The following is a 27,951-nucleotide window of genomic DNA, read 5'->3' on the forward strand; positions in this document are numbered from 1 at the left end:
TCCTGGTTGGACAGAAAATATATGTATATTTTTTGTACTTCCTCTGGTTGTAGAAAATCTAGAAAAGACCTAGTCAGTTATTGACAAAGTGAGTCCCTTGAGACACACTGGAATATCAGGCAGAACGGCTAATTCCAGGTCTCCAGAGGCATTAATTTCACCCACACACAGGATTCTCATATCAGGAGCAGTGATCCCATACAAGACAGCAGAATCATTACCATTAGTGGAGTTTTAACTCCGGAGCTTTCAGGAAGAACTCATTTATCAGGGCTGTCAGTGCACTAATAGGCTTTAATAGCCATGATCAGCCTCAGCTGGGGTTTCCCCCACACCCTCTGCCCATGGGCCCAGGAGCCTCATTTCAGTTCAGCACAGAGTTATCAGTCCCTGTCCCAGCTCCAGCTGCTTTGTAGCCAGATCTCTGTCTGGTTGGGCTCCTCACTGATTCAGGTACTGTTGTAGACTTGCTTTTTGAGTCTGTATACACATTGACTGGTCATTTTTGCCTCTTTTATCTTAGCTACTTCTACGAAGCAAAATATCCTGCTGTTTTCATACTTGGGCTCTTGTGCCTCTTGGAGGTTGACCATTAGTACAATGTTTTCACAGTAGGAAAAAAGCTCATTGCTTCAGCTCCATAAAGAGGTAAGGTTTGGGTAGTAGTAAATTGCCAAATTCAGAACAAACATGAAAGTTCTGATGTTTCTATGATTTGGTATTGACCTTCCAAGCAAGAAAGACAGAGTGGATATGGAATGACTTTTGAAGCTGTGAAGTGTGGGGAGTAGCATCATGTGCTTTTGTAGCAGGAGGTCTATTTAGCTGGAATTTTAGCCAAGTTGAAAACATCTGGACTTACATTGCAAAGAAAAGGATGCTTTGTCATAAGCAGAACAGCCAGTAGAAAAAGGTCTTGGATACCTTGGCTCAAAGAACATTTCAGACTGATGAAGAAACTAAGTCACAGACATGCATTTAGGAATTGATTTCTTTATGTTTGCCTGTAGTTTCTTATGCTAGCAAAGGACAGCTCTCTGTTAGCTTAAGTAGCATCTGCATACCTTTCGTATGTTCATGAATAACTGCATTATAAATCCAAAGTGCCGAAGTGCAGACGTGTTGATGTGAGGTGGTCTCATAATTTCAAAGTTGAATATGATCTGCATCCTGTAAATCTAAGCAGAGCCTTGGTATATTTTATTTTTTTTAGATTCAGAGACCTGAAATGGCTCTAAATACTTTGGTACAGAAGCAGAAACAGCTTCTTTCTTGGAGAGGGCAAGAGTAACATTCAGAAGATGGTTCTTGATATGTTTATGGAAAGAGTTGTATGAATCTCTTTCAGTGAACTCAGTGACCCAGATGTCCCTTCTGGTGCTGCATTTAGTTCTCTTGACTTGAGATGTGGAGGCGCACAGGAACTGCAACCCATCGTTCAAAATCCAAGCAGTATTACTGGTTTGTTAAGGTGATTAGCGTGGATTTTTGTCTCAAACAGCTCTCATCAAGCGTCTCTCTGAGCTCTATAAGCTTTAATGCTTATTATCTTATCACATCTTAGTTCTGACAGAACTTTGTGTCTGTACTGAAGAGATGAGGAAGCTGAAGAGGAAGGACGTGACCTATTTAGAGTCATAGAGGAGAGAACCCAGCATAAGTCAGGAGTCTGGTCTCCCCCGTTCACTCATAGGCAGATACTTCTTCCAGCACAAAGACAGCTTTTAGACTCTGCACCCCAGACCCTGTTCTGATCCTAACTTTCCCTTCTCCCCAGGGGCTGTATTAAGGATACACTCTGAAAGCTGAACCTTCTCTAGTTGCTGTTTTGTGGTGAGGAACAAAAGAGCATCAGTTGGCTGACTCCTGATGCTCATTGGTATGCTAGGAAGGAAAGCTGGAGTGCTGCAAGGAGCACTTTCTGTAGTCTGTAGAGACTGGGATGAGGAAAGGGTGGAAAAAATGCCTAGAGGGCACTAGGATCCAGTGAAAAAAGCCCTCCCAAGTGCTAGTGAGCTCTGTTGTGACCCTGCTTTCGCTGGATGATCCTTTTTTATTACCCTGTAGCTCCTTCTCACCATGTACAAGGCTGGGTGAGTTTCAGAGACTCAGATTTTCCATGTGCCTCCAAGGCTGAACTAAGGTTTTCATCTGTTGTAGTATAATGATGAAAAATCCATTGGAGGAACGTGATGTAGTTTATTTAAGGCTGCTTGATCAGTCAGAGACTGAGCTCTTGAGTATTGTCTCTCCTTGGAAACTGGCCACAGAGGAACAGGAGCTGCGTGTTGCCAGCTCAGTTCAAAGTTCACATATCAAATACTTACAACAGTGTCTTCTCTGAGTTTTTCATTCAGTATTATTAATTTGTATTATTTAGCAACTATTTTGGAAGGAGTAAAAATTCCACAGAATTCTTACCTGCTTGTACACTGTTAATGGGGACATAGTAACAAAACTAACCAAATACATTGCTCTGAATTACATGGACTATAGTCCTCCCTGTGCCTAGGAATTTCAGCACAAATTGGCTGCTGTGTAATGGTAACTGTAGCCACAGGGTGGAGGCTGTACTTTAATGGTATTTGATAATTTGCTGTTAAACAGTGTTTTAGCTTTGCTTCTGCAGAAAAAGCTCCTAGACTTGTTACCTAGAGTAAAAGAGAAAGCAAAAGCAAGTGATTCCAAGGAACACAAGAATTCTAGGAAGGAAACTCTTTCATATCTTAACCTAGTGCTTTCTGTGAGCAGAACTCAGCTAGCAGTAAGACCATGATCTAAAGTCTCAAAGCTCTTACCCTCTTAAAATGGGAAAACATAATGTCCTTGTGCATAAGTGGATGAGTTCACCTGCTGTATAGGTTCTTCAAGGAGGTCTGCTGCTGCAACCCACAGCCTTTTTCTCCCTTGCACCTCACTCAGCTTATGAAAAATCTCTGTAAGGTTGCTGCATTACTGTGACCTCTGTCCTTGAGGCTGATAACTTGCCAGTTTGATGTGAAATTACTGTTCTGTCCTTTCTCTTCTTTCTTTTACAGCGAAGGGTATCTAATCTGTGCCATAATACATCTCCCTCTTTCTTCCTTGGTCCCATTATTTTCCTGCATTTTTGACGTCAGGATATGTTGCTTTTAAAAAATCAAAATCAACTCAGTAAGTTAATATTAGCTGATCTCTCTCTGCCGTCCTTAACGTTTCTGTAAATTTTTAGGCTGGGGAGAGCCCTAACTCTTTTCTTTGGACCTGTTGTACACCATTATCTTTTGTATTTCACCTAGTTAACCTCATATTGAGACCTATAGCTTTGTTTTTTACTATATCCATGTTAAGAAACAAGACCAGTCTTAATTAAAATATATCAATAAGATCCATGAACTCCCTAGGTAGTTTATTCCAGTTGTTAATCATCCTTATTATTAAATATGTATTATAATTTTGGCATGCTTGGCTGCAGCTTCCAGGTGTTGGGTCCTATTATGTGGTTTTCCACATTATACTAAAGAGTTTGTAGTACTTTATATTTTCTGCCCAGGAAGCTGAATCTTCTCTGTGACTGAGTTCTGTAAGCATTGTACTGGAAGAGATTGTCACTAGCTTTCAGTTTTGTCGTTGTTTTCTATACTAGCTACAATGTCACCTGAACTATGAGCAATAATTTAGAATTGGACTTGACAGCATCAAAGCCAAAATGGCCTACATCCCCCACATCTCACTTTAAAGATCTAGGACTGCCCTATGCCTAAGTCTTGTTCTGAGATGCTTCATGTCTGTGTTCTACATCTTTGTTGTTGTTGTTTCAGAGCATAAGGCCCAGGCTTGCTTTCTTTAATAAAGAGAAAATGAAGCATTTAGTGTATGTCCATTAAATTATCATGATTCATTTTGTGTACCAAATAAGACAAGGAACTCATGAGGGAAAATAGAGTGTTGTTTAAAGACTATACATATGTGAGACTTTAAGGAAACGGAGGGTAGGGAATTGATGTAGCAATACAGTGAAACCAACCTTTTTGGAATGTAAACGGACTTTGTAGATCTGTTTACAAATCTATTTCATGAAGTAACATAGTAGCTGGTGGTTGTATTAATAACTCCGTGGACTGAGACAGAGGAGAAGACTCCCCCTTCCCATGTGTTTCTCTATCTGCTTCAAGAAGAGTAAATTATTATTTCCATAAAGTGTATGCTTATTATACTAGAGAATGGTGTATCTTATGTATTATACTCCAGAGTTTATAGAAAATTTAGCATGTTTCTAAGTCATACCACAGTAATATTTATTACTATTTTATACTGATAAACCTCAAGATAGCCTCAATGGCAAGTATGGGTTTTAGCACAGATTAACAGTAACTATATAAAGGCTCCAGCATCTGGGTGGATGACATAATAATTGTATTGATTTCTGCTAAACTCTCCATTTTGGGGGCCATTCCACTATTGCCTTGTGCTAAGTAAGTTTAAAGGTTACAAATATGTTGGTGCTTGCTATGATTCCAGTTTCATTTTGCTTCCACTAAAGGGTGGCTGCTGCATCAAAGAGCAGAAATCCATTCTAACTACACTTTTTTAGATTGTTGTGTTTGTTTTTTGTTCTTTGGTTTTTTTTTTGACAATAAGCAGAAGCTAATGAACACTTTTTCTGTAGCATAAAGAATGACGTAGTCCAAAACATCTGCTGGAAATATTTGTAAATTTGATGGAAGCAGGAGGAATCATCCTTCACAGGAAGAGTTTGGCATAATTATTCTTAGGACACAAAAATTTACAGCTCAGTAACTCTCTCATGGATCTTGCGTACTGAGATTATGTCAATACTGTGAAGTTAGACTGGAATGAACATTCCCAGGCACTGGGATACCATCACCTACACAACAGAGCTATTCCAGTCTTCCCTGACACAACTTCAGCACCGTCAAATAGCCCTTGCACAAATTTTTGGATGTTTAAAGAGTTCGCTATCCTGGCAGCAGGCTGCAGCATGCCAGTTAACCTCAGCACCCAGGAAGATTCATAGGCACGTTTAATTTTACTAGTCTAAGTGCAGCCTCAGAGATTCAGGAGCTAGTAATGCTCTGAGCCTCCCGAATGAATAGGAGAATGCACCTTCTGTCATGTGGTAACAAGGCACTTTCCCTTTCCCAAAGGTCTCATGTTCCCAAGTTTTTACTTTGGATTGCATAATGATTGAATTTATTTTTTTAATATTTCACAAAGCAGATGAGAAACTTATCATGTAAAATCTTTTCTAACAAGCAATGTAAAAATCTAATGCAATATTAACCTGTGAAAGAAGAATATTTTATCAATTAAATACTTTTAAAGCCAAAAATCATTTTTGCTTTTATTCACACTGATTTTTTTTTTTTGCATTATTCCAGACATCTGTATTTAATAAAGAGTATAAAAAGATTTAAAAAATACCATATTCACTTAGAGCAATCTGGGATAGTACTTTTGTAAGTATTGGCACTTCTGGCAAGATTTAAGTTTGTTTTGTTTTCTGTTCAGGTTTTTCAAGGAGTCAGTATTTCACACATTATTGCTGATATATTAGCTTTTCTGAAACAACACACTTGTTCAGAACTGAACAAGGGTACCAGCATGTTTCAGGATAGAATCTAGAAATTTTGTATAACACCTTCTCCTTCAATTGATATTACTATTGCATTTAGTTGTTATTATCTTTGGACAATCATTTTATTCAGAAGGAAGATGCTTATTTTCTTTTATCCTCTGGAAGACCAATTATCTTGACATAAACTTCTTGATTTACTGGAAGTATTCACTGAAAACTGCTTGGCAGAAGGAATGTGTTCCAAAAAGTCTGTGCAAAAAGGAGAGCTCTAGAAAGTCTGTTCAGAGTTATTACTTGTTATTGGAAGGCCTTCAGGAAAAAATACCCTCATTTTCTCCCAGTTCTCAGTCAACTTATTCCTCATTGATTCGCATCAAACCAGTAAGGAGATCCAGTCTTTGGCAGCCGAAGAGGGCTTTGGCAAGCTTTCCAACTGTGATGCCATTGGAGCCCTCCCTCATTTCCCACTTCTTTAGCATTTGGTAAACTTTTTCTTTTAGTCCATCTCGTTCACAGTCATGATCAATTTCTTCAATCTCGGGATCAGAGAAGCCCAGTTTACGAGCACAGTGCTTCCACTGTTTAGCCAAATTTTCTCTCACTAGATTCAGATGTTTCTCAGTCAGGACAGTAGTATTGTCTGCAAAAAGAAAGAGTATAAGCAAATGGCATTGATTAACATTTCTTCTGCTCCTTGCGCTATTGCACCTGTCTTCTCCTATTTATTGGTAACATCAAGAGACAGAATTTTAGTGACACAAACAGAAGTGGGTTTCATGGAGGCAGTATTACCCAGTGATGCCGGGAAAGAAAGGCCCAGTCACAACACGTGTATTCACAGGTCAGTTGCTGGACTTGCTTTTTGATCTGAGGCTATCATAATTTGTTACTCAAACCTGCAAAATTGAAAAGCTCCTTCTTAGAGTTCTTATACAGCTGACTGATGTCTGTATGATATGTTTTATATTCTGGGACACTATGAGTTTGTTTACTTAAGAATACACAGGGGTAGTTTAATTTGGTATTGACCAATGAATATAAATTCAATTTCAAAATCTTCCTATTCAGATGAAGTGGTCAGGGCCACAACTCTGTCAGTGTTCAAGAAGCGTATGGACAATGCTCTTAGATGCACAGTTTAACTTTTAGGCCTCCCTGTGTGGTGTCAGGTGCTGGACTTGATTTTCATGGGTTCCTTCCAACTCGGGATAGTCTACGATTTAAACTATAAGTCGGGTGAGGACCACCAATTGTAGCCTTGCTTCTACCACTTTGAGTGTTGTTATTCCTCTTGTTCTTGACGCATATACATCCATACTTGTACTGATCTTGTAAGAGGTCATGAAACTACAGGACAAATGAGGTACATGGTATTACAGAACAGTATTAGCACAAACCCCTACTTCTTTTATACACTGTTAAGTATGTATTAGGGAGGGATTCAAACAGCTGTTTCTCAAGCATGAGAGGGAGAAAGCTGTACTACTTTAATACAAAATGATACTTTCAAGCCAAATGATTCTCAGATACATAAATGGGGAGAATACATCAAAACTAAGGAGATATTCTCTTACCAAATATACCCATTGCTTCATAATGCGTATAAACTGCTTCTGTAGGAACAGGAGAAGTGCTTATATGATGATTTTGCTCTTCAATCTTCATGTGATTGTAGGATCCAATTTGAATTCCAGAACTGTTAGTTATGTTGTACTTGACTGACTCTTCTGTATAAGGGAATTTAATACAATTTTATAAACAACCTTTACACTTTTCTTGCTCATCACATGTGGCTCATCATCTAAAGACTCTAAGGGAAACCTGGTATTTCAAGTTTTCTTTGTGCCTGTAAACCACTTACAACCTGGACAAACCTTGCAAGGGTTAATTAAAGAGTTCAGGGTGCTCCAAACAACACAGCTTGAAAGGAGCATATATTACCAATGCCTGAAGAACAAGACAGCATCTCAGGGGTTTAAACCAGCTAAACTGTAGAGACCTGTGCCCCAAGGAAGGCTGATCAGTGTGAAGCCTGCAGCTAGAGATTTGTATTAAAAATCCGGAGTGAGAAAGGCCAGGTGTTCCAAAGGCATATGTGGTTCGGGAGTTGGGTAGCGTCACAGCAACCTGATTTTTAAACCAAGGAGGTGACTGGTTTAAGTGTACAGGAGATCTTGCAATGCCTTTATGTTTTTAAAAGCTCTTTTACATAAAATAAGATGTTGTCCTTGATCCATCAAATACAAGTTTAACGTTGTTTACAGGTCCTGCTAGAGATGGGAATTATTTTACATACTGGTACTGATAACTTCAGCTGTGGTCAGAAGTATTACAGAATAACATAAATTATTTCAAGATCCTGAAGTTTTTTGCTGTACTGATCAGCTGTTGGCTACCAGGACAGATGAAGGCTACAGCACTTACCTGTGCTTAGTCTGGATGCAGCTGGATAATATGCAAAAGTTCCCTTTACGAAAGAAGTGGAATCCTTGTTACCTAAACACAGAGGGAAAACAAAAGGTGCCAAAAGCATTATGTAAATAAAAAAGCAAATGTACTTAAAAATGACTGCTGTATTTGTAACAGTACCTAGCTTGTGCTCTTAAATACAAAGAGATGAGAAGCTTTTTAATTAACATGATTGTATCTCCTTGAATAACTCTACTTAAAGCAATGACCTTGTTGTGGTTTTGCTCAGTGACTAACAGCTTTGACCATCCTTGGATCGCAGGGAAGGCAATGAGCTTCCACATGGGTGTATAAATCCCTGTCTAGTAGACGGCAATGCGGGACCACAGCACACCACAGTTATGGACTGTGCTGCCTCATGTCAGGCATTGAAACTGGAAAATTCCAAACTCCCAAGTGTGTTCCTACTGCTGAGACTAATTGCAGTTTGTATTAACAGGCTGCTTGTGACCGGCCCCTGCATCTTCTGTGGTACCACAGATGTAACTTCATGCCTGGGGCAGGAATCAATCTGGATACCCACAGCTAAGCTCTGCACCTCATGATAGGGCAGGAACAGTGACTGGCTTATGGGCACCCAACAAGTCAATGGAAGCTCTTCTGCATCCCAAACTGATATCTGCTACACTAATAACTGTTTCCTTTTTTTGCTTTTGGACAGAACACTTTATTAGCTATGTTGACAGTTCTAATCCCTGCCTTCTTACATGACAGCTCTCAGATTCATTTCAGTAAATAAATTCACATAAATCACTAATCACAGCCTCTGCACAAATAATTTAACACAGTAACACCTTTGTAGCATTCTGTCTGTGAACGGCTAGGCATTGGGTTTTTTTTGGGGTGACACTATCTGGAAAGGAATGCCATACTAAAAATATCAAATGTTTAGAAGCAGGCTAATGTATCTCATGATACCTCTAGTTTCTAAAAGTTCCAACTTACAGGCCTCTAGTTACCATTTATTTATACTTTTTGCCAATGCTCAGTGTTCTCTTCCTCCTTTGTCTCATACCTTTCTACTCCACAGCTCACTAGCAAATACTGACAGAAGCCCCCTGTCAGCACCAGGCACAGCCCTCTAGAGAAACCAGTTAAGAGCCTCAGTTCCCTCCACTCAGGAGGCTCTTCTCATGCTGGAAATCAAGCTAAAAATAGCCATCTTTTTTCTGAAATGCTACAAATGTTGTTTCTGCACAAGCAGAACCTATGGTATGAATGTTACAATTTTGAGAGACAAAAGTTTTCCATTGCTTTCCTAGAATTGTTGCTAGCAGCTCTTGGTTTTGGTAGCTGCTGTAGCATTATCTGCTGTCTGCTTTTAGATGGTTGGTAGCTGAAGAGTTAAGCATTGGATCTGAAGCTCCTCTATTATGCTGATGCTTCAGAAATGGTTCACTTGAAGTTGACAGCCAGAAATCAGTGAAAGCAGCATAATGAAGTCAAAGCTAGAGTACTTTAGTGACCTGAATTAACTTCAAGTAAACAAAGAGAACTTCACGAAATAAATTCACCTTTGCTATATCACAGATCAACTGTTAGCAATAAGCAGGTCATTGCTACATAAACTGCAAAACGCTCTTGTCCACTTCAGTTTCAGAGAACAAGTGTATTTTTAGAAACATAGGTGTTGGAGGAGGAGGAATCTTACCTGTATCTGCATCTGCATTCTTAGGATACCAGTTTGTGTTGGTCTGTGATGGCAGGTTTGGGCCAGATTCAGGCACAGGAGGTTTACTCAGGCTAAAGGTACTGGCTGGACACAATCCATAGTGACCCCCTGTGTTTCCCGTTAGAAAACTGTTAGGGTTTGGCTCATAGAAAATATCTACAGTTCCCTGTTTCGGTGTTATCGCAGCTGGCTGTGGCCAATAATACGGATTAGTGTTTGATCCCATTTTTTCAGCTCTTGGATACAGTTCATTCCATTGAGGAGTAGGAAATGACTTTGCAAATGGATCATAGGAAACTCTTCGTCTCCTTTCTTCCTCTCTCATTTCAGGGGTGTATACTACAGGTGGCACAGCTTTATCCATCCGGCTCCCAAATACATGGTAGTCGTATTCACACTGAAGTTTTCTTTCTAGATTATCAGCAGATGTAAATGAGGTCTCACAGCTCTCAACAGGCTGGTTCTCCGGGGAAGCAGCGAACAGGGCTTCGTTAATCTGACTGGTCATGGGACCTTGAGAGCTGTGTAGAGAATTAGGCTGATCTGAAAGGGAGGAAAATTAAATATTTGAAATACATCCAAATGCAAGTATATAACTTTTTGCAATGATGCTATAGAATCTATTTAATTTACCTTTAATATTACGGTAATATATAAAAGGTGAAAATACAATGTTACTTCCAGCATAAGCTGTGTTTTATTTTACGGAATACTTTTACTGAGAAGTATTACCAATTTTTATCTAGAAAGTACAGGCTTGTTTAAGTTATCAGAGTCAAAATCTCACTTAGTCAAGTGGTGCCAGAATTCACTGCACACTCTGGTTATATTGACATCAAGTTCTCAACCACTGAGGCATTTGTAGGGTCTGATTTACTAGTGTGTCTCAACCAGCACTAACTGGAGTTTAATCAGTGCAAAATTGGAGTGTAACAGGATGGAAAATAAAACCACTGTAAAAGGTATTATTTCATACAGCACAAATAATTTGTCATTAAAGTCACATTTGCAAATGACTATGTAAAATACCTCATCTGGGTATTTCATTACACGTCCTTTCTATCTAGTTTATTCTTCATAGTCCTCAAGAATACATTTTTACAAGTAACACCCACCAGATAAAATAATCTGTGACATCTACATCTTTCAAACTAATTCTTACTATCGAAGGAAGCTCTACTTCAGTCTTGAGTTATGATCTGGATCATGCTGCAGCATTCCAAAGCTAAACAAGAATGTAAAAATCTGCTTGTTACTATTTATTCTTGTGTTTTTAAGGGTAGGTCTACAGATGCTTTCTTAAAGTTCTGAAAGCTTCATAGTAGTCTAGAAAATGTGGTACATTGCCTAAAGCAAGGGACCCTTACAGACCACTGTAAAATTGGAGTGTATGTTTGTCCTTCTATTTTGCTCAGATAATGCCAGTGAACTGTTTTGTGGTTTTGTTTGTTTTTCCAAATGACATGAATTCAGTCCATATAAGGCAGGACCAAAATTAGTCCCTTTTGACAGCTGTATGTTAGTACACCTTCCGTCTGACTCACTCTGCTTCTTTTGTTACTGCTGCTAGAGAGGAAGTGGGAGGAATAAGCTAATACAGAAACAACCTCATCAAAAGTGACAGCTATTAGCAATTCAGTATTAGTATAAACTATATGGCATCCATTCTCCAGGGCACACTTGAGGTGTATGAACAGATCCCGTGGGATATCTTTCACTACTGCATTGTGTGTAATGCCCATTGACTGGAGAAAAAAACCTGACTTTGACAGACAGGCTGTCAAGATAGTATCTTCCTGCAGCGTAGATTTACAAAAAAGCATTCCATACTTAAACCAGAACAGCATCTTAATCTGCTGCAGTCATACATGATTATTTCTGCTAAGGAAATACAACTATACTCATTTAAAAATATAGCAGTGGGGCTGCTCTACTGAGTCCATCAGTTCTACTGAAGAATAGTTATGGCAAACCTAGCTTTGGGGAAGATTTATTAGTTGCATGTTACAGGTTAACATCATTAATTTAATAATGTCTTTCAGATGCTGTGAGAAAACTTAGCAAGACTGTCTTTCTACTGAATTTGATATTGTTCCTTGTAAATCAGCGTTGCAAATATGATCCTATATCCTTTGCCGTTAAGAAATTTTGGTAAAAGAATTCCAGATACACTACTACAAAACTGTAATTATCATCATGTATTAGTGAGGCAGCTCTCCAAAAAACATGAAACATGCAACTGATCCAAGAATTTTAGAAAATACGAGAGAAAATTAATCTATTAGTACTCCTCAGATTCCACAGAGCAAGATCATAAACAAAGGAATATGTTATAATTATGCACCCTGGTCATATCCAGAGAATTCACAAGAAAGGCTGGAGTGGGAAAAAGGAAAGTCTTCATGAAATTAAAGCCTACAGACCAAGCAGTTGGCATGACTGAAAGGATGGGAAGAAAGATCAAATACAAAAAGTAATTATCACAGTGACAATTGAAAAGTCTAGTGTTCGACAAAATTTTTTGGAATGGGAGAGGAAAGCAGAAGCATGTAAAATTAAATGGGTTCAAACTGTAGATTGTGGAAAATTTGAAACAGTAAGTATGACTTCAGGGAGCAAATTTAATCTCTTCAGTGATTACACTTCTCTATGAAGAACTGAACAATTGAGTTTCTCCATAACCCCTTAGTGATGAGATTACTTACTTTGTACATGTACACAACTTTATCTTTGGCAGAATACACAGAATAATGATGTGCTAGTAAGTGACTTACCTACTTGACCATTACTGGTATCTTCTGGTACAGCATCTATTTGAAGGGACTGCATGCTGTTCAGCAGATCATCTGACTCTTGCTGCACATAAGGAAGAGCAAATGATCAAGTTATTATAGGCAAAAGATTAACCAAAGGGAGTACCTGTAGGGTAGGACACAGCACAGCTTCTCAGTGAAGTGACCTGAACAGATTCTGTGAATCTGTGGGAAGAGATCCCATGCTGTCACAGAGAGCATAGCCTGACAAAAAATAGCCATTGTGTTGCTACAGGTGGACAAAATCCTTCCTTCAATGAAGGGAGGAAGGACTGCAATTCAACTGCAATATATATTATAATACTCTGAGTTGGCCAAACAATACCATAGTATACCAATACCAGCATGAGCTTAATTCAGACAGAATGGTTTTGATTGTCTGTCATGTACTTAATGACTAGACTTTCTGCAAGCAATCTGTATGAGAGGATGCTGCTGAGGTAAAGGTAGCAAATGTGCATTCTGTTTTGTGGATTTATATTTAGTAAGTATATTCATCAACAGGGGAGAGGCAAGGAAGAAGATTCACATTCTCAGGTATGGTCACATTGACTTTTACAAAGAGTATTAGGAACAAGGAGTTCAGAGCAAATCTTCAGAAAGATATAGTACAATTTCCCTTCTGTACACCCTTATCCTCACTTCACTGTGAGTGAAGGCAAAATCCATTCCTGTTCTATTCTTTTGATTATTCATTATTCAGAATTCACTGGAAGTAAAAAAAAAAATTACCTGGAAAAATTATTTCTCAGTTTCCCCCCAGTGCTTCTTACTTGTAAAATAATTTCTAAAAGTAGGATTTGTTTTGTGGTGTGTGTGTGGTGGTTTTTTTTTTTTTTTTTTTTTTTAATTAAATGCAAGAAGTACTTTCACAGATTAAAAATCAACAACTACCATCTCTTCCCCCCAAAAAATCTACTCCCTTGCGAAAACAAAAGATGACATTCTAAAGCACATTATAACCTTAGGTCCTTAGATTTTACTTGAGTAACTGAACTGCTTGAGCATAGGAGTTGGACCACATGACGTCCAGATGTCCATTCTAACCTCAACCAGTCTGTGATTCTATGGTCCTTATAGTTAGGAGGCTGTGGACTCTGCTTCCGTGATTGCTGATGGGGGGGACGGGGAAAACGCTGCGCCCAAATCCTCTAGCTCATGGTGTTATGGAAACTGTATTAGTAGTTCACTGCACTGACTTGCCTTGGATGCTGTATTCACATTTTGTGCCCTGATCGGAACAAAGGCTTTACTTCCTGAGAAAGTAATAGACACATGGCCCACTTTCTAAATGGTCCTTCGGTCCCTATGATTTGAGAGGTATATTTGCAGAGAGCTAATGCAGCTAGTATAATTGGCCATGATTCTGATTTGGGGCTGCTATCATAAATTAGATGTATATACTTCATGTCATGACTTAAGTTTGGTCAAATCAGTCCAGGAAATCTGCTTCACCTGTTTCATTCTGCAAAACTCTATTGCTTTTTTGAACAGTCACTGGTGCTTCATAAACATCACATGTTCTCTAAACCAGAAACTTTCATTTCCACAGCTGTAGACTGGGTGCCAGAAGGAAGCACTTTAAAGAGAACTGTAAATGAACGGTTTCACAAAGGAAGTTGTTTTTATTTTCTTAGTTAAAATAACTGGGTATGTGCTCTTCTGACACCCACTTCACTGCAAAGATTAAGCCCCTAATGCCAGGAGTTCTCACCGATAGCTGTCAGTACTACTGAAGTGAGTGAATTGATAAAATCTGTAATTGAAAGCTTCCATAATCAGCCCAATTGTTCAAGAACTTCTCATCCTCTTATTTCCAGTCAGGAAATCACTCTTTTTATCATAATTTACAAACCAAGCCAGAAAAGTAAGAGAAACCAACTGGGACACTCAGAAAAAACATGTGATTTCAAATTTTCCCTGTTGTTATTACTGTGGTATAGCTTCCTGGTCTCAAACACCGTGGGACTCGTTAGATACTACCAGAATGAAGGACAAAAATTACCAATAGTTTATGGAGTTTTTTATGCTTATTCTAAATCGGATTCTGCCACTTTTGAATCTCTAGGAATAACATTTTATTTCATGAGTGAGACTTAATGGAAATCTGAGGAGCTTTTGCGAAGTATTAGCATAGAACCAGAGTGTCCCTCAGGTGGGAACAGATCTTGGAGGACCTCAGGCCCACCTCCTGCTCAGAACAGAATCACTTATGGGATCAGAGTTGGTAGCTCTGAGCTTTGTGCAGTTGTGTGTTGAAAGTCTCTAACGATGGTGACTCAACAAGCTCCTTGGGTAACTTGCTGCACTGCTTGGCTGTCCTCATGGGGAAAAGTGTTGGTTTTTTTTTCCTCTTATATCCAGTTTGAATCTCTCTTGTTTCAGTTTATGCCCACTGTCTCTTGTCTTCCTACCATGCACTGCTGTGAAGAGCTTGGCTCTATCTTCTCAATAAATAGCAGCCTGCCCCTACCTATGCAGAGTTTATGTCCCCTCAGAACCATTACATGTCTGGGCTCAAACAGCCCCGGTCCCTCAGCCACATCTCATATGGCAGGACTAAAAAGTGCTGAGCAGGTCTGCTGCCTGTGACACTGTTGGCACAGCCTAGGATGCTGGTGGCCTTCCTGATGCCCAAGTTGCTGCTCACCACCACCCCCAGGTCCTTGTCAGCGGTGCTGCTCACCAGCCAGGCAGCCCCATGCTGGCACTGAAGTCAGGGGTTATTCAAGGTGCAGCACATTGTATTTGTCCTTTCTGAATTTCACAAGGCTTCTGTCACCCCATTCCTCCTACCTGCAGCTGGCAGCCTTGCCCTTGTGACTGTATTGACTGGTCCTCCTAGTTTGGTGTCACCTGCACACCATATGAGACCATGCTCCATCACTTCCCTGAGGTCACTGATAAAGGACTAAACCAGAGAAGGTCCCAGCGTAGCAGAGGCCAGCACTACTGCAGTTGTCACTGGCCTCCAGGTGAAGTAGCACCCATTATCTGCTACCCTCTGAGACTCGCCTTCCAGTCTGCCCATCCAGACAGTAACATCCAAACTGGGACACAAGAATATTTTGGGAGACAGTGTTGAAAATCTTCCTAAAATTGGGGTAAATGACATGCACTGCTTTCCCTTCATTCACAAATCCAGCAATTTTATCACAGAAGGAAACTGGGTCAGTCAAGCATGACCATTCTCCAAGTGGCAGAATCTGTACATAAGTGGGGTTGAGGAGAACTGACAATATAAAATGTTTAGAAAGTTACTTACTTTTAACTCCTTCAGATCATCTTCAATGTTTTTTCCTAGATTTTGATAGTAAAATGGATTGTATCTTTGACAAATTTCTGCAAAAAGAAAATAACTAAGTGAACATGGTTTTCAATGGAAAATAAGTGTGATTTATACTGCTAAAATTTTTGATGGATAAGGATTGAATAAATACTTGTATGAAGTCGGAAACAGGAAAATTATACATACATTTGGAATCTGTTCACATGGCTCATTCAGCCTTAATATAGTAACAAGAACAGGATGATTTCTATTTTTTTGGTTTGGTTGTTGTGTTGCTTTTTACGATCAAAGCTCTCTGTTTATGATCTGTGTCTGACAGCTCCTTTCCTTAACTTGACTGGCCAAAGGATTGGTTGCCACATTTTAAGAAATAAAATGCATTCAATTGCATCCAGCTATCTGATAAACAAATACTCTGTCTTTAACAGAGACAGGATTACTGAAATAATCTACAAATGTGGAAAATATCAGTATTTTGCGTATGGGAAAACTAGAAGCCAAGACCCAGTGCAAGCATAAACTCAATCCATTAGCGGTAGATTATGCAGGTTAAATATGAAAACAGTAGATGCGTTTCTTCTGGTATGCACATTTCCTCGGAGTATTGAGTACATGCTTGTTGTATACGAAGCTCTTGGCGTCCCTGTCTAAATCCTCAATTTCCTGTTAAATGTAGGAGGTTTTTTGGTGGGTTGGTGTTTGTTTTTTTTTCTTGCTGTTTTGTGGTGGGGTTTTTTTTTTGGCTCGGAGTTGTTTGTTTGGGGTTTTTTTGACACTACATATTGAGACAGAAACAAGAGACAAGAGGAGATAAAGACTTCTGACTTATTTGCTGAATGCTCTAAGTCTCCTTCCCAGACCATTCAGTCAAGACTTTTACTGACTGCAAGTGCTTTGGGAACTGACCATACAAAAGGATGATTAGTTAGTCAAAGGCTGTTGCATTGCTCATGGAAGGCTAAACTGGGACAGCTTTTGAAGCTAGCTTCAATAGGGTATTTTCTCAGTCATAGCCACGATATGCTATGTCCCTTGATATTAGCTTTTCTGTCCATTTCAGTAGGAAGATTATGCTATGCTGAAGGCAAATTATCAGCAGGCATAATGTGTCTTAGCTCCATCCACTCACTAGTATTTCTCAAATCTCTAAATGTTGGACCAAATCCTATTTTTAGTCAGGGTACAGGGAACAGGCTTTACTGGTCATGTGAATTCATACTTCTATTTTCAAAGCAAAAATTTGTATTTTAAGAGGAAAACACCGATTTGTTTTGCTGCATTACAAACTATTGACAGATACAGAACAAAAAGAATCTCAAAGCAATGCCTTACCTGCAAAGGTTGGTCGTTTCTCTGGCTCTTGCTCCCAGCATTGTCTCATTAAATCAATAATTTCCACTGGACATTTATCAGTGATCTCCTCTATGTCTGGTCTGTTTCCATTCATGATGCCAAAGCAAATCTGGGCTTCATTTATACAATCTGAAAAATAAATTTCCTATCAGATCCTGATCGTGGGTTTTGCTACCTCTCTGTAGGAAGAACTAGTGAAGCAGCTCCTTGTGTGTTTGTGGATATGTAAAAGAAGATTTCAAATAAAGATGCCTGATTTACAGCTAAAAATCGCTCACATTGGTGAATTTGAATCCACTGTCCTAACTTCCAAGGATTAGAGATTTATTTTAGGGTTAATGGATTTACTTTCATATGCAAGACATGCCCAGTGTGAGTAAGGGTAACAGATTTAGCTCTCTAGAACCTGAATCTCAGTTATGCTCTGCACTGGTTATGAGCACAAAGATGGCCACACAGGCAACGTTTAGCCATTCAGTCAGCAAAAAATCCATTTAAAATGATAAACACATTCCTTTGGAATTCCAAAGCCTGCTCCTATTGCTCTACATGAGCACATTAATGCATGTTGAGAAACTCACACCACACAGCTGAGAAGCGGTAACTGGCTGTGGGACCATTTCTGTTAAAAGAAAAACCACACGTAACTAGACCACCTCAAGAAACAGCGTAGCTCAAAGTTTTCATCCTGGCCTGGGCAAAGTTTGTCTAATTCTGTCAGTGAATGCAGATTTATGCCCACACCATGTGGATGTAAATAGATTTGCTTCATGCCTGCGTTTCAATTCAGACGTTCTTGCATCATTCCTGACTTGTAAGCATGGACAACTAATGCCTCTTACCGGCCATGAGGTGCCCAACTGGTGCTATTCTTGGGCACAGGCAATTTAATCTACTGATCTTAATTTTATACTTTTAAATGCTTAACATTTGTAACTTAATTTTATGATAGCATCCTTTTGGAAGTAACTTACGTTCGTATGGCTCTTTGTTAGCAAAAATTGCCCAGATCACTATACCGAAGCTGTAAACATCTGATTTCTCCACAGGTTTTACATTAACACAGCGTAAATGCTCTGGGGCCATATAGAAAAGAGTCCCAGCATTGTTCTGGCAAGTGCTTTTGATTTGCTTCTGTCGGACAGTCTCCTCTTTGGTCAGCCGACTCCAGTTCTTAAAGGAGGCAACACCGAGATCTGCAATCTGAAAAATGAGACAAATCAGAGCTAGTGCTGTGATGAAGAGGAGATAAACAAGTATTTCACGCAGTGCTCAATTTTATAATGAATAGCTGGTAGTAACTCATCTAAAAATGAAACATTGCAAACAATGCAACTACAAGAAAGGAAAACAAACTATTTGCTGTTTCATGGGGTTTTTTTGCCTAAATAAAGTATCACTGCCAACTGGGAACCATTAGGCTGAACCTTCATTATTAACTTAACCCCACTTGGAACAATTCCACAATGTAAGGAAAAAAGAAGTTTGGTTTTGCTCAGATTAACAATCACTTTCAAGATCTGATTGCACTGCTTGTTGCAGAAGATTCACATGAGAATAAGCTAGGATTGAAATCCAGAGGTAATCTATGACATGGGCAGATATCCCTCCTCCCTTACTGCCCTTTCCATTCAGAGTCCATTTAACTCAACTTCCTTAGATTTTCCTACAGAGAGGGAGAGGAAGAGGATCTAAAATGATGTGATGTGTATAGCAAAGAGATGTGGAAAAGGATAGAATGGAATAAGATAGAGCAGAGATACTTGGGTACTGTGCGCTAGACAAGGTGACATTACCAAAACCTTAGGGTGCAGTTTTACAACTAGACTAACGGCTGATGGTGAAGAAAGTAATCCTTCCCTCCTGTCCCCGCAGCCTCCTGTTATGTGCTCCCTCTGCTCCTCCTGTTCCAGCACTGACACCTACCTGACACTGGGAAGACCTCGTGCAAGGCCCTCAACCAGTTTGCTGAACCAAGTGCTCCCCAACAGAAGGGTAGCACTGCCAACAAGGCAAATAATAATCTGCTCCTTTGGCTGCCTAGACCAGTGCAGGGTGGTCAGTTTATAGCATCAGTGCTAACATAAGGGAACAGGAGGTCAACAGGAGAGGGAAAACAGAAGAAAATGGGATTGCCTCTCAGTCACAGGCAGCCGTCAAACAGAGAGTCATGTAACAAAATCACTTCAGATAAAACAAGGTGACGCCTTGCCTCACTTCTAGCTCGCTTTTATCTCTTTTTGCCTCTAATTAGCTTATTGTTTCTCTAGTGTTTCTAAAGCTTTGGGCTAAATTTAGAGGTCATGTATTCAGAGGAAGAGGAAAATGTGACATCCTGCCGAGGAAGAAGGAGTCCAAGTTCATGTCTACAAGTAAGAGGAGGTCTAATGTGATTGAGGAAGATATAAATCTTAGTATATTTGCAGTTTCCTAGAACAACTATTTCCCTTTATAAATATTGACGATGTTAGATCCATTCAGGCAGATAGATCATACAACAGCTGCCTTAAATTATACTTTTGCTCAAGCTGCTTAAGGAAGTCTTATCTGATTCTGAATTTGATCCTGGATTCCAGTTCAGTTTGTCATGCAGTGTGATGATAGCCTAGTTTGGTCCTGTCCATATAAGCAAGCTGAAACCCAAAAACCCATCAAATTTACATTTAAACCAGATTGTGATTTTTTTTTTTTTTTAATTTTATTTTTGGCAAAAAAGATATTTTATACCTCTTATCTGCAAGCTGCTCATACTGTACTGGGACTTATGACTGTATTAACCTTGTCAAACAACTTCTCACTAATTTATGTGTGAGAAATATCAAATATCAGAGCTCTCTCAACAGGAATTTATTCTGTAGTTTTAAACTGCAACTCACCTTGACCAGAGAGGACATTTGATGAGTACTGCTGCGAATTCTACTGAGGTTTATTCAGCAGTAGGCTGTGTATCTGTGTGTCTTGATCCAAAACCCCACTGAAGTTAATAGGAGGGCTTTGGAACAGGCTTATAAACCATTCTTTGAAGTAGTCTCCTGCTGCTTTTTTTGTAGCTGCTGGCTGTCATTTAAAAATGATGACTAAGGGAAAAAGAGGGAGACAAAACAGGAAAAGGTAATAGGCAAAAGAAGGAAAAAAAGGAGGAGGAGGTAAAGACAGGAGGATAAATTACAGCAATAGAGGACAAAAAAAGTGATCCATAAGACATTCTACTTTGTTTCAATCTCTATGTGTTAAGGTTTATCCTTTCTAGCTGTTTTGTTATTTGTAGTTCATTAATTCTCAACAATGTTATTCATTTTTTAACAACCTTAGTGGATTTTTTTCACAGTTGGGGGAGGATCATGCAAATCTCAGGCTTGGAGATTGTACAGGCCACCATAGTTCAGTGATCCACTGCTAACACACTTAGCGAGAGCTCGGTAGACCACAAAGGTGTTCCTCTAGCAATGAGGAATACTAACTAATGTGGCTGAACTGGGTTCTTCATCCCAAATCACCAGCTCTCTCCATTTACGTTCTAACAAGTACCTTAATGTGGAAATCTATGTCCACAAGGATGTTTTCTGGTTTTAGGTCTTTGTGTACGAAGCCTTGCTCATGCAGATAGAGCATTCCTTCTGTGATCTCCAGCACGAAACGTCCTTTCACTGACAAAGGCAGTGAGACCTAAAACAAAGAACAAGTAGTACTATCTATTAAAAAATGCTACTACAACCATCAAAAACAGTCTTTAAAAAAGTTTCTTCTCAGTCCCAGGAGTACCTCTGTTCAAGCTATGGTAAAAAAGAACTACGGTCCTTCTTAGATCTAAATTTTTGCATTAAAGTAATTCTAGAGTCACTATATTTACAAAAGCATTCTTTAGCAAGTTCTCTACATATCTCTACAGACACTCCTATAACTTTGAACCTATAAGTGTGGTCTGCTCATTTGTGATGTGCAGGAAAGCCATAGTTGTCCCCTGCCATCTCTAGAGAAGGCAGGGCTGCCCATGACTCTTTAATACAGAAAGGAGAATGAGAAACGAAAGAGTCCATTCTCTGGAGATGGCAGTAGCAGCCTGTCCCTTTCAAGCATCTTATCAACCCCAAGGAATGGCAAGGGATGAAGCAATTCACTGCTCACTTTCTGTAGCACTTTCATCATGTTCCCCCGGTTCACATACTCCATCACGAGTGAGTAGTTTCCGTCTTCCAAAATTATACCTAGTAGTTTTACGACACGGTCGTGCTGCAGTCTGCGCATAATCCTGCCTTCTTCAAGAAGGGAAGCATTATATCTGTAAAACAGAAATTACACGGAACTTAGGTGCCAAGCTAGAAAGACCACAGGGATGAAAATGCTGTTGATTCATAATGAAAACTATGGCCAAAAATGTCAACAACCCTATAGTCACTGTAAGAGGAACCGTAACTTCAACTAGTTTTGAATTCATACAGCTCCATTCATGCCAGGTTCTATTCTCTAAGTCAGTACTCAAAGGTCTTGCACAGAGATTGTCTGCTCAGCCTGATTTTAAGGCCTGCTTTTCAGAAAGTATATTTGTGGGTGCAGTGCTGGTTGTGTTATTTCCAGATCCCTGAACTGGGGTGAGATCAAAGGCTGAAAGAGCCTTTGGACAAGGAGGATTAAGACAAGCCCCACTACTTCTTGTACAGGAAACTATGCAGGTCTCTTTCCCAAAGGGCTGGTATTCATGCTCACGTTCAAAATGGATTTATTACAGGGAATCTACCCACATACTGGATGATGATAACATTTACTAATGATTACTGGTTTAGGATGAATTCAAAGCCTAACTCTTTACCTGGGCCTTAGTACAACCCATCAATAGTCACAGGTACGCAGATTAAATAGAAGAAGGGGTGGTACTTTTACTATTGCTGATGTTCTAACCATTAGGCAAAAGGATGTAAGAAAATCGTAAGACCATGTTGCTTGCTAATGCTTTCCTACTCTGTGACTTAAAAGGAAACTGCTTTCTCCCTCTATGTTCCTCTGTAGTACTAGAGAAGAAAGTGGTTGTTTTGTTTGCATTAGGCTCAATTATAAATATGCTTAAGACTTTTGGTTCAATACTTTAAGGAATAACAAACTTATGAACCTATATAGTGAGAAAGTAAAATACAAAGCAAAAAATAAACTTTGCAGGCTTGTCTGTTTTAACTGTTCATCCCAGACTGTCACTGCAGTCTGCAAACTAGTAGAATCTCTTAATTTGCTTTCCACTGGCAAAATAAAATCTCTGTTAATTTATTTATCATGACCCAAACTAGAAGAACGTGGGTTTTTGTCTCTCTCTAGTGGATGACTCATGCGACAGTTTTAGGATTGTAGAGGTAGCAGAGCTGCAGTGTGACCTGAATCTACTGAAATCAACAGCTAATTCAATCCTTGAACTAAATCAGTTGGCTTGGCTCACTCTGCATTTTTTCAAGGGAGAGAGGGTTACAGTTTTGGTATTATACATGTGGGTTTGGAGTCCTGCTGATAGCTCATGTGTGTTTAGTTCTTAGTGGACACCTATGGCTGGACAATTGTATTGAAAATTGATCTGTATGGTTGGAGAATTGTATTGAAAATTGATCTGCAAGCCTGAAAATATTGTGTGCCCACTGAGTTCCTGCAATTCCTTAAGTGTGCAAGAGTCCACTTGATTCTTAGCAATTCACAGTAGTGCTTACCTTGCAACAGAGAACAGAAACTTCACTGGAACAATGAGTTAAAACTAAAAAAGTTGGCTCATGAGGGAAAAAGGGAAAATTTGCAGGACAGCTGCTAGTATTGTCTTAAGGTATTTTCCCCCCATACAGTATCTGTAGGATCCAAAGATCTGAAATTATTACACTTTATTTAGATTTATCTCCATTGAGTTTAGAGGATTCCTCAGACTAACTGAAAGATAAAAATCAGAACTAAGATCTGTAACTTACTCAGTGCGCTGGGGTCCTGTATACACTTTTTTTAATACTACATATCCATGTTTCTTGTGAAAGCATAAAGAAATCGTTCCAAATCCTCCAGCATCTAATTGTTCTTTTTCAAGCAAATCCTGGGTGTTCATGTAGATATCTTCCAGCGACATGTTTGCAGTCTTTGTGCCTTAACAATCAAAACAAAATACAATATCCTTGTGCTTCTGGACCTGTAGTATAAAGGAAGAAAAGTGTTGTTATCAAGCATCTAGGTGTTCCACTAAATAAGCGCCTATGTAAGGAGCGGGACACAAGTGTATACAGTCACGACCCTTAGGAACAAAGGGCCTCCATTTGAAACTGAAGATGCTGTGGTGCTCACAGCATCAGATCCCTAAAGATCACTATGATTTATCCTGTCAATCCACTTCTGTTATATTATTAATAAGTCAATGTAAAACCATTTCTTCACCTGAAGATCTCAAAGTGCCATTAAGAAATAGTTTTTATCCATATAATATGCAGTAGATTGGTACTGTCCCTACACTTAACATGTGCAAAAACTGAAACCCAGAAAAATCAAGGGCCATGATCCCCAAGGCATGTAGTGTCCAATGCTTCTGATAGGTGTCTCATTTTCTGACTTGCCTGAACATGGGCCTGTCAGGTGCCCAGATACCTATGTAACTCCAAGCTTCTTTTTAGCCATCTTTGAAAATCTAGCTCTACGGAGTTTGCTTGAAGCTTAAAACAAACAAACATACAAACAAACAAAAGGTTTCTCTGGATGTTGAAACAAAGAACCAAGCTTCCGTGGGAAACTTATTTTCATAGCTCTCCGAGTTTAAGCAAACAAATGGTAGGAAGGACTGTGGTGGGGATATAATGCAACTTCTTCCCTGCCCCTCAAAAAGAAAGAGGAACAAAGAAACTGAAGGTTTGCAGTATCTCCTAAGTGCACCAAGAAAAAGAGAGCTTGGGGGAGCCTATGAAATGGGTAGATAAGTAAACCCCAGTGGATGCCACAATAATTTTAAGCCTTTGATAAAGCTGTGATGGTTACTTGCCTAACATGTCTCTCAGGAGGTAAAACCTTAAAAAAAGGCTAGACAGACAGTACCTTTGGCTTATGCCAGCAAGCTGCATTTCTAGCACAGGCACAAGCCACAAGCTCTGTGTTGTGGTTTGTTTTTTTTTTCCTCCCTGAACTTTTTACCTTAAGCACCTTACATCAGGTAAGGAGTTTGCTGAGAAAAGGTAAAGTCAAAAGGCAGGCAGGGCTGTTCAGTTTCTATTCCCCTTGGGGTGACTACAACGCAGGTACGCAGAGCTGGAAGAAAGGCATCATTTCAAAGTGCCACTAGCAGCAGTAGATTGGCTCATTTGGGTAATTAAGAGCTCTAAACAGTGTAGCAAAGGGATTTCCAAATTTTTCAGACCAGCAAGTGACTACTAACTCCTGTAAACTGCTTTGCACCAGTATCATCAAATCTCTGATTGAAAAGATTGCTTAATGTTGTTATGAACATCAGCTGCAGTCTGATTACTACAGCCTCTTTCTGGAGCCTGGGAACTGCAGAGGTAGTGAAAGCATCTGTAGAGAGTAGGTGTCTGAGGGAAGAGAGATGTTTATGCGCAGATTTGGAAATTGTCTGATCAGTGTGACAAGCCAAAATAGGGAAGAATAAGCTTAATTTAAAAAAAAAAAGAAAAAGAAAAAGCTGTGCCTGTAGAAGAGAGAAAGCAAGAGCTTCCCCTTCCAAGTGTATATAATACTCTGTGGGCTGTTGTATTGACAAGGAACATCCTCTCTACATCTGAAATGGTGCGCTCTCTTCAGAGTTTTCTTCTTTAGCTTTCCTGATTTTGAAAGGACGCAAATTTTGTTTTGCTGGAGTGCTAGCCTGTGTTATGAGCACAGGACTGAGGATATGGCTGCATTTGTTTGGTAAAAAGGTAAGCTCTGCTATGCCTAATACAGTTGTTAAGGAGGAGGGGATTGGTTTTGTTTGTGTTTTTTAATTCCTTTAGAGTTAATCAAATAGCTGGGTAATAAATGACTCATAGCAGTGCAAAGAATACCCGCTGCTGCTCTCACAGGTGAGCTTTTGTCTCCCTGTAAGTTTCTGGTGATGGTTCTCTGGCCTTCTTGGTGTGATGTTACTGGCTGTTGTGCAGATGAGTTGGGTATCACAGGTATGAAGGCCTGAGTCCAGTTGTGAGACTTTAACTACAATCTTGCTTCTTTATCTGGGGTCTCCCTTTCAAGAATTGGTTCAAAGTCACATATCTGTGGTAATCTTTCCATGCTAACAATAATTATGTATCTAGGTAGTAGTTATTCTTATAAGAATTGCATGTGCTCTTCTCGTGAATGCAAATTAAATGTGTATTTTTGAATGCTGAATCTCTAAAGTTGCATTAATACTATTGAAAGCTTGGGGTTGCTGTTCAATACCATGGAACTTGAGGAAAAACAGCCCTGCCTCAAACTCCAACAATACAGGACCTTGTTCCTATTTACTTTGCTAATACCTGTTCCTATCAAGCAACATATAATCACCATAACCAGAAAGCTTGGAAATTCAGAAGAAGTTATAACTTCTGAAACAATGAGACAGATGCTGAAATGAGTTGGGTAACATTCATGAGAGGGAATTTTCTCATAAGGTGGGAAGGAACCCTCCTCAGGCATGCTTTACTATTAGGATGCTATTACTTTTTTCTGTTGTTGTTACCAAGTAGTGAGGTACTCTGAGTAAAAGCTCTTTGATCTTAAGACTTATTTCAAACTCAAAGCTTTTGTAGGATAGATATCACAGGAAAGCAATCTCTAGCAAAGTTTTTCAGCGAAGACTACTGATTTCATTATACTATCTAACATGAGGTATTGGCTGATGTTACCTGGAAATGTCAGATGATACAGAAATCAAGAAGGGAAGCTCAAAGGCTCAAATACATTCCAAGTTTACTGCTTTTTATTGAGATACAGTGATTCAAATGGATCCTTAGCACCTGTGATACACCAGCGCATACACTGTATATCTGTGGTTAAGGAAATCGAAATTTTGTGGTTTGGTTCAGTCTAACCTTACACAAGCTACGCATACTTCTAGGGGTTAATTTGTGCTCAATAAGGTCACCCTCATCTGTATACTTGGTACAGATTTAAAGACAGCAATATAAAGCAATTTTAAAAATATGCTATTCTGAAGATCTGTATTAGGATGGGGTGGATTCATATTTAACAAGTGCCAAAACGTGCTATGAAAACTTTGAAGACTGGTTGAAAAAAGAGGGATTTTGGCTCACCAATGTTTGGGGTTTCTTTAGAGAGGGATAAAAGTATAATAACTGTTTTTTTCAACAACATAGTTACGTTCTCCTCTCTGACCCCCAAGGGGCACATAAACTCCCAAGAATCATGACCTGGTCATTAGGTCATATCAGGCCTGATCACCATTCAAAAGTGGTTTGCTCTGTTCTAATGATTTGTTACTGATCTGATGTAGCCTGCATGGCTAAGGAGGATTGCTGAGGGCATTAGCACAGGAGTATGGAAAAAGGTCACACAGTAATTGCAGCCCTTTTGGTCTAATCATACTGACAGATCTTGAGAGATGTTACAAGACATAATCAGAGAAAGTGAAACAGGTTTGCAAACACCAAAACTTCTGGCCACTTAGTTATCAGTTAGGAACAGAAGGGAAAACAAACAGGAACCAAAGCTGGTATCACTGATATGGGTAACATGAGGAGCAAAATGGAAGGGCTCCTGCAGCTGAAGAAAAAAATAGTGCATGTGTAGAAGATGTTTCAAAAGCTACCAGTGCGTCTCAGCTCTTGCTGTAACTCTCATAACCCACTCTGTCTAAACCTTTCCCTTCTGGCTCGGGCTTTTCAGTTACTGCATCTTTTCACTGAGGAAGGATTTTTTTTTTTTTCTTTTGGAAACAGCAAAGCAAATATCTGTGCCAGATCTGCAGTAGGTTACATTAGGCATTCCGGGAACGCAAGGAGGAGCCCAAGACAAGGGAAGCAAAGGTATTTCATAGGGCCAAAGCAGAGGGAGGGCAGAAAGTGGGGATGGGGGCGCAATGGCTTGCACCAATACAACTGTGTCACAGTTCTGGTTTAGGACAGCAGTGGCCACATGAATGTGTGTTCCTATATGGGAACTGGAGCAGGCTGTCTCGGCAGAGGCACCCCGTACCGCCGCGGCTGCCGGAGGAACGGGCGACCCGGTGTCGTGTCTTCCCGGCCAGGCCGAGCTCAGCCCCTGGACCCCGCGGGCAGCGCCGAATGCATCCGCTGGCGGTGGTATCGGCAGGAGATGCGAGGCCGGGAAACCCTGATGTGGGTTTTCTCCGCCTAGTTCCTCGTTGGCCGACTCAGCATGTTCTCCTCCTCCTTCCGGCGGCTTTCTGCCGCCGAGGCCGCCTCTCCTCGCACTCACCGCCACCCCGTAGCACAGTTTCCCGTCGTGGCGTTCCGGGGGTTCTTCCCCGGCGGCCAGGCGACCCCCCCCAAAGCCTCCGGCGGCGTGCAGGGGGCGGGATGCATCGCAACCCCACCGGGTCACCTCGCCCTGGAGCGCGTCATCCCACCAGCCCGGCACCGGCAGCTCCCCGGGATTCAGACCCCGCAGCAGCGGCGCTTTCGCGACATAGGGGTGACGCGGAGCTTTCGATTTCGGCGTGGCAGCCCAGGTCTCCCTCCCAACACCCCCTTTCCCAGTCCGCTGTGCCTTACCGTGCCCGCGGGCCGCTCTCCTCCGTCCTGCCGCCTCCCTCGGGAGGACCCGGCGGGTGCCCCGCGGCTGCGGGAGGAGGTCCCGGCCCCGGCCCGCCCAGCCGCCGCGC

General features: G+C 40.3%; 1 protein-coding gene across 1 annotated transcript; it reads right to left on the reverse strand.

Annotated features, from left to right (window-relative positions):
• Positions 1 to 5,355: 5,355 nt before the first annotated feature.
• RIPK1 (receptor interacting serine/threonine kinase 1) lies at positions 5,356 to 27,944 on the reverse strand. The gene is made up of 12 exons (XM_065628822.1): positions 27,842 to 27,944; positions 23,108 to 23,319; positions 21,300 to 21,453; positions 20,703 to 20,840; positions 18,149 to 18,377; positions 17,154 to 17,303; positions 15,798 to 15,874; positions 12,494 to 12,575; positions 9,699 to 10,262; positions 8,003 to 8,074; positions 7,153 to 7,305; positions 5,356 to 6,218 (listed from the first exon to the last, which is right to left on the reverse strand). The coding sequence occupies exons 2-12, from the start codon at positions 23,257 to 23,259 to the stop codon at positions 5,932 to 5,934; spliced, it is 2,058 nt and encodes a 685-aa protein (XP_065484894.1). The 5' UTR covers positions 23,260 to 23,319; positions 27,842 to 27,944; the 3' UTR covers positions 5,356 to 5,931.
• Positions 27,945 to 27,951: the final 7 nt, after the last annotated feature.

Source organism: Caloenas nicobarica, chromosome 2 (assembly GCF_036013445.1).
Source record: "Caloenas nicobarica isolate bCalNic1 chromosome 2, bCalNic1.hap1, whole genome shotgun sequence".
Lineage (NCBI taxonomy): Eukaryota > Metazoa > Chordata > Aves > Columbiformes > Columbidae > Caloenas > Caloenas nicobarica.